At 39.8% G+C, this 20,462-nt stretch overlaps 1 protein-coding gene across 1 annotated transcript in view; it reads right to left on the reverse strand.

Moving 5' to 3' along the window:
• The window catches only part of LOC132521237 (adhesion G-protein coupled receptor G7-like), a 224,779-nt gene that overhangs the window by 128,250 nt on the left and 76,067 nt on the right, over positions 1-20,462 (reverse strand). The window contains 3 exon segments of the mRNA XM_060150689.1: positions 17,201-17,385; positions 18,723-18,935; positions 20,090-20,281. Coding sequence (XP_060006672.1) covers positions 17,201-17,385; positions 18,723-18,935; positions 20,090-20,279 — 588 coding nt within the window. The 5' untranslated portion in view covers positions 20,280-20,281.

The raw sequence follows: 20,462 nt of genomic DNA on the forward strand, positions 1-20,462 counted from the left end.
AGCCACCGCAATGAGAAGTCCACACACCACAACGAAGAGTAGCCCCTGCTCACCGCAACTACAGAAAGCCCGTGCGCAGCAACGAAGACCTGACACAGCCAAAAATAAAGAAAGAAAAACAAAGCTCAGAGGTTTCCGGGAAGATGGCGGAAGAGTAAGGCGTGGAGATCACCTTTCTCCCCACAGATACTCCAGAAATACATCTACACGTGGAACAACTCCTACAGAACAACCACTGAACGCTGGCAGAAGACCTCAGACCTCCCAAAAGACAAGAAATCCCCCACGTACCTGGGTAGGGCAAAAGAAAAAAGAATAAACAGAGACATAAGAATAGGGATGGGACCTGCACCAGAGGGAGGGAGCTGTGAAGGAGTAACGGTTTCCACACACTAGGAAGCCCCTTCGCGGGCAGAGACAGCGGGTGGCGGAGGGGGAAAGCTTCAGAGCCGCGGAGGAGAGCACAGCAACAGGGGTGCGGGGGGCAAAGCGGGGAGATTCCCGCACAGAAGATCAGGGCCGAACGGCACTCACCAGCCCGAGAGGCTTGTCTGCTCACCCGCCAGGGCGGGCGGGGCTGGGAGCTGAGGCCTGGGCTTCGGTTGGAGCGCTGGGAAAGGGCTGAGGTTGGCAGTGGGAACACAGACTGAAGGGGGTTAGTGCGCCACGGCTGGTCGGGAGGGAGTCCGGGGAAAAGTCTGGACCTGCCGAAGAGGCAAGAGACTTTTTCTTCCCTCTTTGTTTCCTGGTGCGCGAGGAGAGGGGATTAAGAACCCTGCTTAACGGAGCTCCAGAGACGGGCGCAAGCCGCGGCTAAAAGCACGGACCCCAGAGAAGCTAAGGCTGCTGCTGCTGCCGCCACCAAGAAGCCTGTGTGCGAGCACAGGTCACTATCCACACCCCCGTTCCGGGGAGCCTGTGCAGCCCACCACTACCAGGGCCCCAGGATCCAGGGACAACTTCCCCAGGATAACCCACTGCGTGACTCAGGCTGGTGCAACGTCACGCTGGCCTCTACCGCCGCAGGCTTGCCCCGCATTCCGTGCCCCTCCCTCCCACCTGGCCTGAGTGAGCCACAGTCCCGGAAGCAGTGGCTCCTTTAACCCCGTCCTGTCTGAGCAAAAAACAGACGCCCTCCAGCTACGTACACGCAGAGGTGAGGCCAAATCCAAAGCTGAGGGCCTGGAAGCTGTGAGAACACAGAAGAGAAAGGGAAATCTCTCCCAGCGGCCTCAGAAACAGCGGATTAAATCTCCACAATCAACTTGATATACCCTGCATCTGTGGAATACCTGAATAGACAACGAATCATCCCAAATTGAGGAGGGGACTTTGAGAGCAAGATTTATTATTTTTTCCCCTTTTCCTCTTTTTGTGAGTGTGTATGTGTATGCTTCTGTGTGAGATTTTGTCTGTATAGCTTTGCTTCCACCATTTGTCCTAGGGTTCTATCAGTCCTTTTTTTTTTTTAATCTTTTTTTCTTAATAATTATTTTTTTATTTTAATAACGTTATTATATTTTAACATACTATATTTTATTTTACTTTACCTTCTTTCTTTCTTTTTTTCCTTCCTTCCCTTCCTCCCTCCCTCCCTCCCTCATTTTTCTTTCTTTCTTTCTACTTCTACTAATTCTTTCTAATTTTTCTCCATTTTATTCTGAGCTGTGTGGATGAAAGGCTCTTGGTGCTGCAGCCAGGAGTCAGTGCTGTGCCTCTGAGGTGGGAGAGCCAACTTCAGGACACTGGTCCACAGGAGACCTCCCAGCTGCACATAATATCAAACGGTGAAAATCTCCCAGAGATCTCCATCTCAACACCAGCACCCAGCTTCACTCAACGACCAGCAAGCTACAATGCTGAACACCCTATGCCAAACAACTAGCAAGACAGGAAAACAACCCCACCCATTAGCAGAGAGGCTGCCTAAAATCATAATAAGTCCACAGACACCCCAAAACACACGACCAGGCGTGAACCTGCCCATCAGAAAGACAAGATCCAGCCTCACCCACCAAAACACAGGCACTAGTTCCCTCCACCAGGAAGCCTACACAACCAAGTGAACCACCTTAGCCACTGGGGACAGACAGCAAAAACAATGGGAACTATGAAACTGCAGCCTGCAAAAAGGAGATCCCAGACACAGTAAGTTAAGCAAGAGAGAAGACAGAAAAACACACAGCAGATTAAGGAGCAAGATAAAAAACCACCAGACCTAACAAATGAAGAGGAAATAGGCAGTCTACCTGAAAAAGAATTAAGAATAATAATAGTAAAGATGATCCAAAATCTTGGAAATAGAATAGACAAAATGCAAGAAACATTTAACAAGGACCTAGAAGAACTAAAGATGAAACAAACAATGATGAACAACACAATAAATGAAATTAAAAATACTCTACATGGGATCAATAGCAGAATAACTGAGGCAGAAGAATCGATAAGTGACCTGGAAGATAAAATAGTGGAAATAACTACTGCAGAGCAAAATAAAGAAAAAAGAATGAAAAGAACTGAGGACAGTCTCAGAGACTTCTGGGGCAACATTAAACGCACCAACATTCGAATTATAGGGGTTTCAGAAGAAGAAGAGAAAAAGAAAGGGACTGAGAAAATATTTGAAGGATTAGAGTTGAAAACTTCCCTAATATGGGAAAGGAAATAGTTAATCAAGTCCAGGAAGCACAGAGAGTCCCATACAGGATAAATCCAAGGAGAAATACCCCAAGACACATATTAATCAAACTTTCAAAAATTAAATACAAAGAAAACATATTAAAAGCAGCAAGGGAAAAACAACAAATAACACATAAGGGAATCCCCATAAGGTTAACAGCTGATCTTTCAGCAGAAACTCTGCAAGCCAGAAGGGACTGGCAGGACATATTTAAAGTGATGAAGGAGAAAAACTTGCAACAAATATTACTCTACCCAGCAAGGATCTCATTCAGATTTGATGGAGAAATTAAAACCTTTACAGACAAGCAAAAGCTGAGAGAGTTCAGCACTACCAAAACAGCTTTACAACAACTGCTAAAGGAACTTGTCTAGGCAAGCAACACAAGAGAAGGAAAAGACCTACAATAACGAACCCAAAACAATTAAGAAAATGGGAATAGGAACATACATATCGATAATTACCTTAAATGTAAATGGACTAAATGCTCCCACCAAAAGACACAGATTGGCTGAATGGATACAAAAACAAGACCCATACATATGCTGCCTACAAGAGACCCACTTCAGACATAGAGACAAATACAGACTGAAAGTAAGGGGATGGAAAAAGATATTTCATGCAAATGTAAACCAAAAGAAAGCTGGAGTAGCAATTCTCATATCAGACAAAATAGACTTTAAAATAAACACTACTAGAAGAGACAAAGAAGGACACTACATAAAGATCAAGAGATCAATCCAAGAAGAAGATATAAAAATTGTAAATATTTATGCATCACATAGGAACACCTCAGTGCATAAGGCAAATACTAACAGCCATAAAAGGGGAAATGGACAGTAACACATTCATAGTAGGGGACGCTAACACCCCACTTTCACCAATGGACAGATCATCCAAAATGAAAATAAATAAGGAAACACAAGCTTTAAATGATGCAACACAAGATGGACTTAATTGATATTATAGGACATTCCATCCAAATACAACAGAATACACATTTTCTCAAGTGCTCATGGAAGATTCTCCAGGATAGATCATATCTTGGGTCACAAATCAAGCCTTGGTAAATTTAAGAAAATTGAAATTGTATCAAGTATCTTTTCTGACCACAATGCCATGAGACTAGATATCAATTACAGTAAAAGATCTGTAAAAAAAATACAAACACATGGAGGCTAAACAATACACTACTTAATAATGAAGTGATCACTGAAGAAATCTAAAAGGAAATTAAAAAATACCTAGAAACAAATGACAATGGAGACACAACAACCCAAAATCTATGGGATGCAGCAAAGCAGTTCTAAGAGGGAAGTTTATAGCAATACAATCCTACCTTAAGAAATAGGAAACACCTCGAATAAACAACCTAACCTTGCACCTAAAGCAATTAGAGAAAGAAGAACAAAAAAACCCCAAAGTTAGCAGAGGAAAGAAATCATAAAAATCAGATCAGAAATAAATGAAAAAGAAATGAAGGAAACGATAGCAAAGATCAATAAAACTAAAAGCTGGTTCTTTGAGAAGATAAGCAAAATAGATAAACCACTAGCCAGACTCAGAAAGAAAAAAAGGGAGAAGACTCAAATCAATAGAATTAGAAATGAAAAAGGAGAAGTAACAACTGACACTGCAGAAATACAAAAGATCATGAGAAATTACTACAAGCAACTCTATGCCAATAAAATGGACAACCTGGAAGAAATGGACAAATTCTTAGAAATGCACCACCTGCCAAGACTGAATCAGGAAGAAATAGAAAATTTGAACAGACCAATCACAAGCACCGAAATTGAAACTGTGATTAAAAATCTTTCAACAAACAAAAGCCCAGGACCAGATGCCTTCACAGGCAAATTCTATCAAACATTTAGAGAAGAGCTAACACCTATCCTTCTCAAACTCTTCCAAAATATAGCAGAGGGAGGAACACACCCAAACTCATCTACGAGGCCACCATCACCCTGATACCAAAACCAGACAAGGATGTCACAAAGAAAGAAAACTACAGGCCAATATCACTGATGAACATAGATGCAAAAATCCTCAACAAAGTACTAGCAAACAGAATCCAACAGCACATTAAAAGGATCATACACCATGATCAAGTGGGGTTTATTCCAAGAATGCAAGGATTCTTCGATATATGCAAACCAAAAATGTGATACATCATATTAAAACACTGAAGGAGAAAAACCATATGATCATCTCAATAGATGCAGAGAAAGCTTCTGACAAAACTCAACACCCATTTATGATAAAAAACCCTGCAGAAAGTAGGCACAGAGGGAACTTTCCTCAACATAATAAAGGCCATATATGACAAACCCACAGCCAACATCGTCCTCAATGGTGAAAAACTGAAAGCATTTCCACTAAGATCAGGAACAAGACAAGGTTGCCCATTCTCACCACTCTTATTCAACATGGTTTTGGAAGTTTTAGCCACAGCAATCAGAGAAGAAAAGGAAATAAAAGGAATCCAAATCGGAAAAGAAGAAGTAAAGCTGTCACTGTTTGCAGATGATGTGATACTATACATAGAGAATCCTAAAGATGCTACCAGAAAACTACTAGAGCTAATCAATGAATTTGGTAAAGTAGCAGGATATAAAATTAATGCACAGAAATATCTAGCATTCCTATACACCAATGATGAAAAATCTGAAAGTGAAATCAAGAAAACACTCCCATTTACCATTGCAACAAAAAGAATAAAATATCTAGGAATAAACCTACCTAAGGAGACAAAAGACCTGTATGCAGAAAATTATAAGACACTGATGAAAGAAATTAAAGATGATACAAATAGATGGAGAGATATACCATGTTCTTGGCTTGGAAGAATCAACATTGTGAAAATGACTCTACTACCCAAAGCAATCTACAGATTCAATGCAATCCTTATCAAACTACCACCAGTATTTTGCACAGAACCAGAACAAAAAAATTCACAATTTGTATGGAAACACAAAAGACCCCGAATAGCCAAAGCAATCTTGAGAACGAAAAAAGGAGCTGGAGGAATCAGGCTCCCTGACTCAGACTACACTACAAAGCTACAGTATTCAAGACAGTATGGTACTGGCACAAAAACAGAAAGATAGATCAATGGAACAGGATAGAAAGCCCAGAGATAAACCCACACACATATAGTCACCTTATTTTTGATAAAGGAGGCAGGAATGTACAGTGGAGAAAGGACATCCTCTTCAATAAGTGGTGCTGGGAAAACTGGACAGGTATATGTGAAAGCATGAGATTAGATCACTCCGTAACACCATACACAAAAATAAGCTCAAAATGGATTAAAGACCTAAATGTAAGGCCAGAAACTATGAAACTCTTAGAGGAAAACATAGGCAGAACACTCTATGACATAAATCACAGCAAGATCCTTTTTGACCCACCTCCTAGAGAAATGGAAATAAAAACAAAAATTAAAAAATAGGACCTAATGAAACTTCAAAGCTTTTGCACAGCAAAAGAAACCATAAAAAAGACCAAAAGACAACCCTCAGAATGGGGGAAAATATTTGCAAATGAAGCAACCGACAAAGGATTAATCTCCAAAATTTATAAGCAGCTCATGCAGCTCAATAACAAAAAAACATACAACCCAATCCAAAAATGGGCAGAAGACCTAAGTGGACATTTCTCCAAAGATATACAGACTGCCAACAAATACATGAAGGAATGCTCAACATCATTAATCATTAGAGAAATGCAAATCAAAACTACAATGAGATATCATCTCACACCAGTCAGAATGGCCATCATCAAAAAATCTAGAAACAATAAATGCTGGAGAGGGTGTGGAGAAAAGGGAACACTCTTGAACTGTTGGGGGGAATGTAAATTGATACAGCCACTGTGGAGAACAGTATGGAGGTTCCTTAAAAAACTACAAATAGAACTACCATATGACCCAGCAATCCCACTACTAGGCATATACCCTGAGAAAACCATAATTCAAAAAGAGTCATGCACCAAAATATTCATTGCAGCTCTATTTACAATAGCCCGGAGATGGAAACAACCCAAGTGTCCATCATCGGATGAATGGATAAAGAAGATGTGGCACATATATACAATAGAATATTACTCAGCCATAAAAAGAAACAAAATTGAGCTATTTGTAATGAGGTGGATAGACCTAGAGTCTGTCATACAGAGTGAAGTAAGTCAGAAAGAGAAAGACAAATACCGTATGCTAACACATATATATGGAATTTAAGAAAAAAATGTCATGAAGAACCTAGGGGTAAGACAGGAATAAAGACACAGACCTACTAGAGAATGGACTTGAGGATATGGGGAGAGTGAAGGGTAAGCTGTGACAAAGCGAGAGAGAGGCATGGACATATACACACTACCAAACGTAAGGTAGATAGCTAGTGGGAAGCAGCCGCATAGCATAGGGAGATCAGCTCGGTGCTTTGTGACCACCTGGAGGGGTGGGATAGGGAGGGTGGGAGGGAGGGGGATGCAAGAGGAAAGAGATATGGGAACATATGTATATGTATAACTGATTCACTTTGTTATAAAGCAGAAACTAACACACCATTGTAAAGCAATTATACTCCAATAAAGATGTAAAAAAATAATAAGAAAAAAAAAGCTCAGCTATTAAAAAAAAAGCTTTGTGCATCAAAGGACACGATCAGGAAAATGAAAAGACAATCACAGCATAGGAGAAAATCCTTGCAAATCATATATCTGGTAAGGAACTAATATCAAGAATATATAAAGAACTAAATCTCAACAAAAAGCTAAAAAAATTTTAATGGGCAAAGGAATAGAAGACTCATTTTCCAAAAGAAAGTGTACAAATGGTCGATAAGCTCAAGAAAAAATTATGAACATCATTAGTTATTAGAGAAATGCAAATCAAAACCACTATGAGATACCACTTCACACCTCCTAGGATGTTAATAATAATAATAAGTAACAAGTGTTGGTAAGGATATGGTGAAATTGGAATCGTAATACATTGCTGGTGGGAATGTAAAATGGTACAGCTATGTGGAAAACAATTTGACAGTGTCTCAAAAAGTTAAATATAGAATTATCACATGACTTGGCAATTTCATTCTAGGTACTATACATACCCAAAATAATTGAAAGCAAACAAAAACTTCTACACAAATGTTCATAGCAGCATTATTCACAAGAGCCAAAAGTTAAAAACAATCCAAATGTCCATCAGCTGATGATGAATTAGCACCATGTGGTATTATGGCAGTATATTATTCAGCCATAAAAAGTGACATATTAATATATAATACAACATGGATGAACCTTGAAAACATGTCAGAGAAAGAAACTAGACACAAAAGGTAACATATTGCATGATTCTGTTTACATGAAATAGCCAGAATAGGTAAATCCATAGCAACAGAAAGCAGAGTGGTAACCAGGGACTGGGAGGAGAGGAAAAGGAAATGACTGGTTAATGGATCCGTGGTTTCCTTTTGGGGTGATGAAAATGTTTTAGAACTAAATAGAGGTGATAGTTGCACAGCACTGTGAATGTACTAAATGCTGCTGAATTATACACTTTAAAATGCATAAAATGTTGCCAGAGAGGAGAGAGGTGGGGGGGGATGAGAGAAATCAGTGAGGGAGATTAAGAGGTACAAGCTTCCAGTCACAAAATAAAAGAGTCACAGGTATGAAATGTACAGTGTTGGGAATAGTCAATAATTATGTAATAGCTTTGTATGGTGACAGATGGCAACTAGAGTATTGTGGTGATCATTTTGAAATGTATAGAAATATCAAATCACTATGTTGTGCATGAGGGACTAACAAATAAAATTTTTATTTTTCAATTATACTTCAAAAACAAACAAACAAATTCTTAGAAAAAGAGATCAGATTTGTGGTTACCAGAAGTGGAAGGTGGGAGGAAGAGATATTGGATAAAGGCACTCAAAAGGTACAAACTTCCAGTTATACAATAAATAAGTAATATAATGTACAATATGATCAATAGAATTATCACTGCTGTATGTTATATATGAAAGTTAGAGTAAATTCTAAGATTTCTTATCACAGGAAAAAGAATTTTTTTTCTTTGTCTTTAATTTTGTTTCCACATGAGATGATGGATATTCACTAAACTTATTTTGGTAATCATTTCATTAGGTAAGTGAAATCATTATGCTGTACACTGTAAATTTATACTGGGCTGTACATCAATTATTCCTTAATAAAACTGGAAAAGGAAGGGAGGGAGGGAGGCAGGAGGGAAGGAAGGAAGGAAGGAAGGTTAATTCTATGTTATATGAATTTTACTCCAATAAAAATTTAAGATACATAGATGATAGGTAGATAGAGGAACAGATGTCAGGTTTCAAGATCCAAACGAAATAGAAAACCAAGATAATTACTTGGATAATTGTACAAATGTCTATCATATTAGCTAACTATGTGTCAGTTACAGTGCTTAGGAGGTTTCCTTACTATGGCCCTTCAATAATGTGGTCCTTCTTTTTTTTTTTTTTTTTTAAGGCTGCGTTGGGTCTTCATTGCTGCGTGCAGGCTTTCTCTAGCTGCGGTAAATGGGGGCTACTCTTCATTGAGGTGTGCCGGCTTCTCACTGCGGTGCCTTCTATCGTTGTGGAGCATGGGCTCTAGGCGCCCAGGTTTCAGTAGTTGTGGCTCGTGGGCTCTAGCGCGCAGGCTCAGTAGTTGTGGCGCAGGGGCTTAGTTGCTCCGTGGCATGTAGGATCATCCCGGACCAGGGCTCCAACCCGTGTCCCCTGCATTGGCAGGTGGATTCTTAACCACTGTGCCACCAGGGAAGTCCCCAATAATGTGCTATTATCCCAAGTTAATGTATTGTTATCCTCTTTAACCAGATGAGAAAATTAGGTGGTTTAGTGATTTGCTCCTGATCATACATCTAATAAATGAAATCTTACAGGGGAAAAAAAAGGATTTAGTTTATAATACTGAGTGAAACCATTTCTGTTTGAAATTTCAAGTAATGTGAATAAATCGGGGAAAGCTAAGATTTGTGCCTTAATCACGTGTTCCTGTTTCCCATTTTAAAGGATTCCCTTTAGTTGGAAGGAGAACTGCCATTTGTACCACTTGGTAGATGTACTGCCATGTGTCAGGCACTTTAACCACACTCATACACATAAACTTCACAGTAATTCTCATTCTCACAACAACCCCAGGAAGAAGGTATCATTATCCCCATATTACAGAGGGTAAAACTGGAACTCAGAGACTTCAGTAACTTCCCCAACATTTCAAAATGGCCAAATGACTAAGACAGGGTTCCAAACCATGACCGTCTGGCTGCAAAACTCTGTGTGTTCTTTCTTCTACCCCACACTCTCTTTCATCATTTAGCCTTTCGTGGAGCAGTATGAAGGACAGTGGCCTGGACAACAGGGTCCATGTGAGTCATCTCAGCAGTTCTGATACGGTTTGAACAATCAGTACTGAGATGGTAGTTGGTCCCATGAAGACATGGTACTGTCTTACCCTTAAAACACAGATTAGAGACTGGCAGACCCTGGTCCACATCTGCATCACAGACATTCTTTGCCTGGCCTGCACACTTTTTAAAATAATTTGAATTAGTTTTCAACATTTAAAAAATTAGGGAACTTCACACAAAAGTCTGCAGCCTCAGCTTATTTCTAAAAATAGAAATATTTCTATTTTTTTTTCCCAAAGCATGAGCCACAACATGTGCTCTCCATCGATTTATCATTCAGGTTGGTAGCTGCCTGACCAAGAGGAGCAATCCAGAGGTCTTTATTTTTACTCTGGTGCTATGCATTTTATTTATTAACCAATGTCACATTCATAAAGTTTTCCAAAATATCATGAGTTGAAATTAGCAAGGTACTGTGTAATAACTCCTTCCTGCCCTCCTCTACATCCCAGGAGACAGAATCCCTTTGTTGTCTCTATTTTAGAGATAAGAAAACTAAGTAACGCACGAGCCTGCCCTTCCATCTCCAAACAGTTACAAAAGTATTTGCGTCATTGCTGCTGTGTCTCACCCGCCAAGGGCTGGGGATTCTGCATTAGGACATGGTAACGTTCTAAAGGAATGAGGAGTTAACACCACTGGCAAAAGATAGATCAGTCATCAGATTAGAGATCTGAACCTACAGCATCCAGAAACTCCAGGAGAAAAATGCCACCCAGCTAGTTTGCCTGCTGTTTGGACATATCCGTGTTTTGCAATACCCCTTTATATACTGTTAGGAAAGCTCACTGTGGAGACCACAGTGACCAGAGCCCAGGTCTCTGAAGGCCCTGTAAGAAAGCGAGACTTGCTGGCTCCTCTGTGCTCACTGTTTGGAAATGACAAGAAGGAAACTGACAAGTTTCCTACAAGAAGTCATGTAGTCAATTCTCAGTTCAGGGGGCCCAGCCATTTTAGCTAGGGTGCCAGGACCATAAGAATCTGCCTCTCATGTCCTCCTCTCTCATCAATTCAGGGAGGATGACAGAGAAATTCTGGGTCAAGAAAGGGCCTTTTAGGAAGGTTGAGTTTAATGCACAATGGACTAGCTCTCCAGTTCCCACCTATCAGTGTCACCTATCTTCCTTCAATGCCGTCCACACCACCCATCTACCCGATTGCGGAGTGATTTGCTCCAGCTCCCAGAGGGAAGACTGAGCAGTTGTGGGCTAAATGGTGCCCTCTAAAAGGGCATGTTGAAACCCTAACCCCAGATACCTGTGAATGTGACCTCATTTGGAAATAAGTTATTTGTAGATGCCATCCAGATGAGATGAGGTCATATTGGATCAGAACTGGCCCTGCATCTAATGATGGGTGTCCTTACAAGAAGTCCATATGAAGACACAGGCACACAGAGACACACAGGTGTGACTATGGAGGCAGAGATTGGAGTCATGCTGCCAAGTCAAGGATTGCTGGCAACTGACTAGGAGGGTAGCATGGGACAAATTCTCCCTTTGGGCCCCCAAGACAGAATCAACCTGCTGCCACCTTGATTCTTAGTTCCATCTCCCAGAACAGTGAAGCATAAATTTCCATTGTTTTAAGTCTTCCTGCTTGTGGGAATTTGTGACTGCCGCCCTAGGACACTAATACAGGAAGGAGCTAAGCCTGAAATAAGCAGAAGAGTATCAACTGTCCTAAAGCTCAAGCCTGGACACACTGGTAACTCTCAACCATCTTTCAAACCCCAACTCAAGTTTACCTTCTTCTGGAAGCTTTCTCAACACTCTTCCTATGGAATTAACAATATCTCCTCAAGGCATGAGGTATTTTCAGGTTGGAATATTTCATTCAAGCAACAGTCTCATGAGACATCATTTCTATTTTTTATTTGAGGAAACTTAAGCTCACAGAATAGCTAGTCTATGGTCATGTGATTAATATGGTAGATCCAGAATTCAGACCCAGGTCTGCTTGACCTGGAAGCTCACAGACTTCTCCCTCCATGCCATAGTCACAACCCTTTTTTGGAGCTTCCAAAATGAAATCTCTCAGTCATCATCAATTTTACCAAAGCATTTACTGTTTTACACCAGGAAAAGAGAAACTTTGAGCACCCTCTACTGCTAATCTCACTGGGATCCTCATAGCCTAATATACTGAACGCGAAATATTTGACTGAAGGCCACTGTGAAGCCTGTGAACAGAGTTAACAGATGTGATTATACTGAAAGCCATAGAAACGTTTGGAAAGTCACTTCAGGCTAAACCCAAGTAAATTAGGAAAGTTGAAAATTAAGGCCAGATAATGCCACAACCCATTAAATCTTCCTTTAATTGTAAAAGTCACTATTCTTTCATCTGCTGTCCTAATTTCCTTCCTAATATAAAATTCCAAGAAAAAAAAGGTCTGAAAAAGAATTTTTTTCTTGCTGTATCTTGTGTGTCACTCCTGAACATCTGTTTTAGACTAGTTTAAGCTTCATTAGTATCACATTTAAAATGTAAATAATTATCTTCTCTAATAGGCATCCAGCCAGGGCCCATTACCTATATGTTAGTTTGACTTTCCTAGTGTTTTCTTTCTTATTTTCCAGTCACTTATTTCAACACTATAAGCCTAAGCAAGTGTTTGAGCTACCATATCAGACCTCAGACCACTGCTGCTTAGTTGGGTCTTTTTGTCATTTTCAAATGAACTTTTATCATTCTTAAAGGTAAGACAAGGCTGCATTTTAGTTTGGGCTTAGAGATCTGGGGATCATGGGAGTTGCTGGTGCAATTAGTGGAGCTGGGAGGTACAGCTGAAGCAATTGTCCAATATCTTGAGAAGCAAAGGCAGCAAGTGTGTCTTCCTCATTTCCTGATTCTCTCTGAGCCATGGCTCTGACCACGAAGGGTGGGAATTTGAGAATGACAAAGCGAGCTTTCTAAAGTGAGCTTTAGAAATATTGTCCCACACACAGACTCAGAAAACACGATTCATGGAATAAATGGACCCAAGGGATTTTTTTTTCTTTTTTAAATTGCATCGTGGTTAGGTTTTTGAGAAAATATATTTGGCTGTAATGTGGTTTAGGAAAGAGACCATTTTTAATAGGTTGGGAGGAGAATTCCCTCCAGGTTTGTCTACTACCTAATTATTTATAGATGAGTTATTTTAAAAATGGCCACTGTGAGCATTTGCCTCATTCAGTTCACCATACTTATGGTTCCAAGAATCTAGGTGTACCTTTTCTCTAATCTGTCTATATATTGTTTAAGCGCTAGTATTGTGCTTAATATTAACCATGTATGGAAAAGTAGTGAGAGAAAAAAATATGGTGAAAAGGAAATCACAATGTAATAGTATTAGCTTGAGATAGAGTTTGGGGCATAAACATTCATAGCAACAAAACATGGAAGCATAATAAATTCACCTAAGTCCCTGAAACATTTTTGTTTCAGAGGAATCTAACAGGGAGGGGGCGAGGGAGATGTACTATGGCTAAAGCTTCATTTCCTGCCAGTGTGTGTGTTTGCATTGGTACGAAATGTTCATTTTCCTTTAAGTCCCAAACGTTACTTAGTCTGGCTGCCAGGTAAAGAAAGATACTAGTCTAGACATAATGATGGCTGGAAAATTTTTTAAATAATCTCAGATTTATGCCCCAAGACTTTAACCTCATATCTCTTCCTTAGAAAAGCTCCTGGGGAAATGTGAAAAGATTATTTATCTGCCAAAAGGGACAAAATTAAGCCAACCTATTCTCAGTTGTGACACCCCACAGCTTCCTCCCTCAGATATTTAATTAATCATTAATTATTAATGGAACTCAAATTAGTTTCATTAATTCTGCTCTTACCTTTATTATTCCTTTCTTCAACTCTCTTTGGGTTTCCCCTTTTTACTTTTTTTTTTATATAAGTTTATTTTTTAGTTATTCTTGGCTGCATTGGGTCTTTGTTGCTGAGCGCGGCTTTCTGTAGTTGTGGCACGCGGGCTTCTCATTGCAGTGGCTCCTCTTATTGCAGAGCTCGGGCTCTAGGTGCGTGGGCTTCAGTAGTTGTGGCTTGTGGGCTCTAGAGCGCAGGCTCAGTAGTTGTGGCGCACGGGCTTAGTTGCTCCGCGGCATGTGGGATCTTCCCGGATCAGGGTTCAAATCCGTGTCCTCTATATTGGCAGGCAGTTTCTTAACCACTGCACCACCGGGGAAGCCCTCCCCTTTTTTCTTACTTTCTAACTTCTTTATTTGAATATTTAGCTCTTTAAGAAACTTGATTTAGTAAATATATGTAGAATCTTCAACACAGCAAAGACAGAATATACTTTCTTTTCAGATACATGGAACATTTACTACCACTGACATTGGGCTATGTCCCAAAGGAAGTCCCAACACATTTCAAAGAGAACACATACAAAGCAATTGAATTGAAAATAAATAATAAAAAGAAAAAATATTTTTGGAAACTGAAAAGTGCACTCCTAAATAACTCATAAATTAAAAAGGAAAGCACATAGAAAATGCAACATTCAAAATTGCCCAAGAGAATAAAGACACAGACCTACTAGAGAATGGACTTGAGGATATTGGGAGGGGGAAGGGTAAGCTATGACAAATGAGAGAGTGGCATGAACACATATACACTACCAAACATAAAATAGATAGCTAGTGGGAAGCAGCTGCATAGCACAGGGAGATCAGCTCTGTGGTTTGTGACCACCTAGAGGGGTGGGATAGGGAGGGTGGGAGGGAGGGAGACGCAATAGGGAAGAGATATGGGAACATATGTATATGTATAACTGATTCACTTTGTTATAAAGCAGAAACTAACACACCATTGTAAAGCAATTATACTCCAATAAAGATGTTAAAAAAAAAACAAGTTGCCCAAGAGTGAAAGCTACCACACACCAAATCTCACGGGAGGTAGCTACAGTAGTGTATAGAAGAAATTCTATAGCCTTAGGTGTATTTATTTAAAAACAAGAAAAACTGAAAATAAGTGAACATTCAACTCAAAAAACTAGAAGGGGAGAAGCAGAATACAGCCTCATGACATTAAAGAAAAAATTGAAAATAAGGAGAAATTAACAAATCCATAACTATAAGATAAAATTTTAACAGACCTCTATCAGAAAGTGAAAGATCAAATGGATGAAAAGCAATTAGGAGTAGAGAATATGTAAACATATAACTAAAAAGAGTTCCAAGAACCTGGTTTTATCCCCACATCAAGAGGAACCCTTCAATTTCCTTTTAGCTCCCCTGGAGCCAAAGAACCAACTGCCATGTCTACCCTAGACCTGGAGCCCTCAGGCCTGCAGCCCAGCTCTACTCTGGCTCTGCATTTCTATTCTGTGTCTGGACCACAGGTGGCTTGCCCTATTTTTGTCTGTTGTTTAATTGCAACTACGTATTTTTTAGTCTCTTACTTTCATTTACTTTTCTCTTCTTTTGATTTCTTTTTTATTTTATAGGTATTTTTGATAGTTTATGTGTCACTGTTATATGTTTGAAGCAGAGGAGATACACTGAAGCATAAACTCACTGTGTCATCTTGACCGGAAGTTATCACTTTTAAATTTTTTTTAATTTATTTTTAGTTTTGAATTGGCAATACGCGTACATAGCAAAACATTCCAATCAAGAGATATAGAATACATAATCATGTTTTATATGCCATTCTATTTCGCTTCCCAGCAGATGATAAATAATCTCACAGAACAACTTCTGTATACCAACTGGTTAAATTCACCGATTATCAATTTTATCACATGATAAGGTATTTGTTATTTTTTCTATACCATTTTTCCTTCAAAATAAGCCCTGGGCTTCCCTGGTGGCGCAGTGGTTGAGAATCTGCCTGCCAATACAGGGGACACGGGTTCGAGCCCTGGTCTGGGAAGATCCCACATGCTGCAGAGCAATTAGGCCCGTGAGCCACAACTACTGAGCCTGCGCGTCTGGAGCCTGTGCTCCGAAACAAGAGAGGCCGTGACAGTAAGAGGCCCGCGCACTGCGATGAAGAGTGGCCCCCGCTAGCCACAACTAGAAAAAGCCCTCGCACAGAAACGAAGACCCAACACAGCCAAAAATAAATAAATAAATTAAATTAAATAAAAATAAGCCCTGAATCTAGTCCTCTCTTTACTAGCCTCTGTTCCAACAGCCTTTCTAGTCCCCCATAAGCTTAAATATCACATCTTTCCTAGCCATGATGCTTTGACCATGATGTTTCTCTTCCTCTTGCCTACCAGTGCTTTCTTACCACTCCTCGCTGAAATGCAAATCCTTGGAATAACCTCCTCATCCCAAATCGCTGCACTTTAGTGACTAAAAATCTCTAAGAAATCTTCCCTGATTAAACCACATTCACCTTTCATCCCAGACTTTCTTTACATCTATATATGTATGTTGGATTATGATTTATCAGTCTCTATAAAGTATATGTTCACTGATTGGAATACATGTTTTCAACACTCCAACGTCAGGGAGTCAACAGTAAAATGGAAAGTGCCTGGGATTTGGAGTCAGACAGACCCACATTTAGGTGCTAGCTCCATTACTGTGTGATCCTGGGAAAGTAACTTGGTCTCTCTGAGTCTTCTTTGTCAGTAAACTGGGGATGATAATACCTAACGTCCAAGTCATCATGAGGACAAAATGAAACAATGTGCGTGTAAAAGTCCCATACAGTGGCCGGCACATAATTGTTTCTCAGTACATAATAATTTCCTCCCTTTCCTGCCTTCCATATGTTTCTAGAGCTTATTACCCATTAGGCTTTAAGCTGCTTTAGCATCAGAAACTGCTTCCAGCTAAAATCACTGGCTCAGAGTTCCTACAAAATGGATACTCAGGTGTGTGATGAAAATGTACACACCCAACCTCCTTCCCTGCTGCTCTATCACCGCTCCCACCAGGGCCACCAGGCCACTCAAAGAAACATCACCTCTCAAAGGTCCACATTCTCACTACCAGCAGCACATCAGAAGGAAGTCTCTGGGTTCTAGAGCAAAACACCCACCAATCAAAGACAGAAGGTTATCAGTGGAGATACCAGGTACATTAATTGGAGGCCCAACTCACCTGCCAGAACCAGCTTCCCTGAAGTAGGAAAAAGCTTATCCGCAGAAGTTCCACAGTTATATTGGTCAGTATGAACAGCTCCAAGAAGGCAATCAGGGCTGTCAAAAAGATGACCAAGACCAGAAGCTTGTGCACAAACATGTCCAGCATCTCCCGACCATGAGTGTGATTGTAGAAGACAAAACCTGATACAGGGAGAAAAAATAGTTTGTCTTTTTCAATGAAATTACCTACTGTTTCTCTCTCTCTCTCTCTCTCTCTCTCTCGACACAAAACTTTACAAACACACACATTTCTCTGTCCGAAATATCAGGTGCCCACTGCTTCCCACAATAATGGAAACCTCTACCATTTTTGGAGTCACCGCTACCTCTTTAGGATGGAATCTTTGAAATCTCCTTTTCCCTTCCCCAACCTTTATTCTCTCCTCCAATATGTTATGACATTTTCAACCAACTATATTTCAAAGCACCTCTTATGCAAAAGGATGAATAATAAGCATGATATGGGTAGGGCAGCAGGAGTTAGGGTGAATAGGCAGAGGAATGAGACAAAGCCTCGCCTTAAGGAATTCAGTCCACTGGAGGCAGCAGATATACACACAAATCATAAAAGTGCACTTTGATGGGTACGACAAGATTCTCTGGAAGCTTCCAAGAAGTAGTAGCTAGCTACATTTTTTAATCCCATGGACAGATTCCAGCTTCAGCTTCATTCTTTTCATTTGGATGAGGAGGAAAGGATGTTCATTCAAAATATGGTAACATCCTGAGATAATGAGAATCATGCTTAGTTGTTGGTGCCCAACTTTTATCTAGCTCTTGTTTTCAAAGAGCGTTTGGCAAAAGCTCTTACCTTTAGACGTGGGAGGCAAGGTGGACGTTAGGAAATGACTGCCTCCTGATAACTGGGGGCTTTTTCAGTTCTATGATCAATCTATCCTTTACATATGAAATAAATGAAAACAAATCATTAAATACTTGTTTTCAGTGTTTCCTTATACAGTAACAGGGAGGCCAACTGAACAAAAAAATGTTAGGACCTCATTTTTCTGTGACTGAATTTTTTGGACCCTGCTTATCATGTAATGGTGGAGTTTTACTATATCAATATTAAAAAGGCTAGTTTGTAGGTATGGAAGCTACTCTGCTGTGAGTGGTCTCTTCGTTGGAGGATATATATGCTTCACTACTCTGAGCTCAGTTTCACATGTTAAAGATGGAAATAATGATAATCTCCAGGATAAACCAGAGATAAATAACCATGGTAGGTGGTTCTTTAAGACAGATGTGAAATATGAATAAAACACATTGAATGATTGCGCTTGTCCAGCTATACTAAATGAGTCAGCAGGGAAGGAAAAACTTGGGCATACTGTCTAGGACATCTCAATAGCTCACCATGGCCCAAACAGATGGCCCTGTGGGTCAAGGCTGCACCAGGACACTAAAGGAGTATTATTGTAAAGGGCTAGACAAATGTCCAATAATAGTGAAAGGTATATGAAAATACTCATACTTACCCTCCACAAATAAGGCATTTGCTAACATTAACTTGGTAAAGGAGGCAGGAAGTGACCTGATGGTGGAACATAAGATGTTTGTCACACCCAGCAGCCCAAAGAAGAAGTACATGGTAAAATGATGCCAGCCCAGGAGTTGGACCCACTGGCCCTCTTTGTAGTCATATAAGGTCAGGTGCGGTCCTCCAGGAATAAACTGTTCTCCAAGCATGCCTACGGAGGGACATAGCACACTTTAAGCAATCTTTCCATAACTTTATTGAGAAAGCAGGAAGATGCAGAAGGATCAGCCTACTGCTTAGTCCAATATAGTGTCCTTTTATGACATTGATTCATCTTTCGGGGCTGTTCCCTAACAGCTGAGCACTGGTTCTTTAGGCTGGTTTTAGAGCTTCAAATACTGGTTTGGATAATCACTTTTAGTCAAAGATGGCCAATTTAGTCAAACAGCTATTTCAGATCTTCAAAGCTAATGATCTTAGTTCCACTGAGTTCCCCGATCAGTTCCACTGACGGTCTTAGTTCCTATTTTAATTTAATGACTAGATAAATCCTGAGTAATTTTGGATTTAGATTTGTGAGATTAGTTCTATGGCATCTGATTACTTCCTTCTTATACACTATGTCTTTGGGTAGGGAGTTGTGCTTGGTTCAGGATTAAAATGCTAGAGTTCAGCTTCTCCCCAATTAAGGATAACCGAGAAAGCACAGACAGATACAGCATAGAGTCTAGTCAGTTACACATTTAAGCTTTCTTGAAGATGCTGCTTTATTTATTAATCTATAGAATTTGGCAACGAAATCCCTCTCTTTAAAACTTTAAAAACACAGAACATTTTTACAGAATCATGGAGCCAATGGAAAGGCCTTACAATCATCTGGCCCAACCTCCCTCTCTAATTTAGTAATCACACAAAGAGGATGAGCACAGGAGATAAGTTTTCTTCAGCCTGACCGTCTGGACAGCCTATCGGCAATGATTTATTATTGAAGCCTTCCCATAATCATTTGATTATTTTGGTGTCATTTTGAAAAATGGTTTCTGATAGAGTTTACTCTTTCAGGCATCAGAATAATTGATACAAAATTATTTTAAAGGCTCCAACTAATTCTATAAAGGAAATTCACCTTGAATGGGCAGGCAAGTTAACAGCTATGACTAACTCATTAAGGAATAGCCCTTTGTATAAACATGAAGTATCACCTTCTAGTAAATTATATCAGATAGAAATTACAATTAGAATATGTATTTCGGTATTTTTGAATAAAAATTTTATTTTAGCAATTTCTTGTTTTGATATTGAATCTTCTCTTTGCATGTGAAAATACCCCAAAAAGCAGACAGAACACAGAAAAGGGTCACTCACCAGTTAAAGCCATTCCAGCTATTATGATTCCCTCCAAAATTTCTACTCGATGGAATAATACTTTGGAATCAAGGTAGGAAGTCCGCTTGTGCTTTTTGAAGGCATATTTCAGAATGCACTTTGTTGTCCACCAAATCCCCAAGATAAAGAAGAAGGTTCCAGGGAGAGCATGGCCTTTGAAATCCCCCATGACTATCAAAATAAGAACATATAGAAGATGAAGACATTTCATTTCCAGAATTTGGCCAAAACATCGCTTATTCCTGTAAAGTACACTATCTTCTGATGATGATGGATACACCTCTGAGTCAGAGGATCCAGTATTACTGTCAACAGTGGTAGATCCATTAAATATCAACAATACCAAAAAGAG

The sequence above is a fragment of the Lagenorhynchus albirostris genome, chromosome 5 (genome assembly GCF_949774975.1).
Source record: "Lagenorhynchus albirostris chromosome 5, mLagAlb1.1, whole genome shotgun sequence".
Lineage (NCBI taxonomy): Eukaryota > Metazoa > Chordata > Mammalia > Artiodactyla > Delphinidae > Lagenorhynchus > Lagenorhynchus albirostris.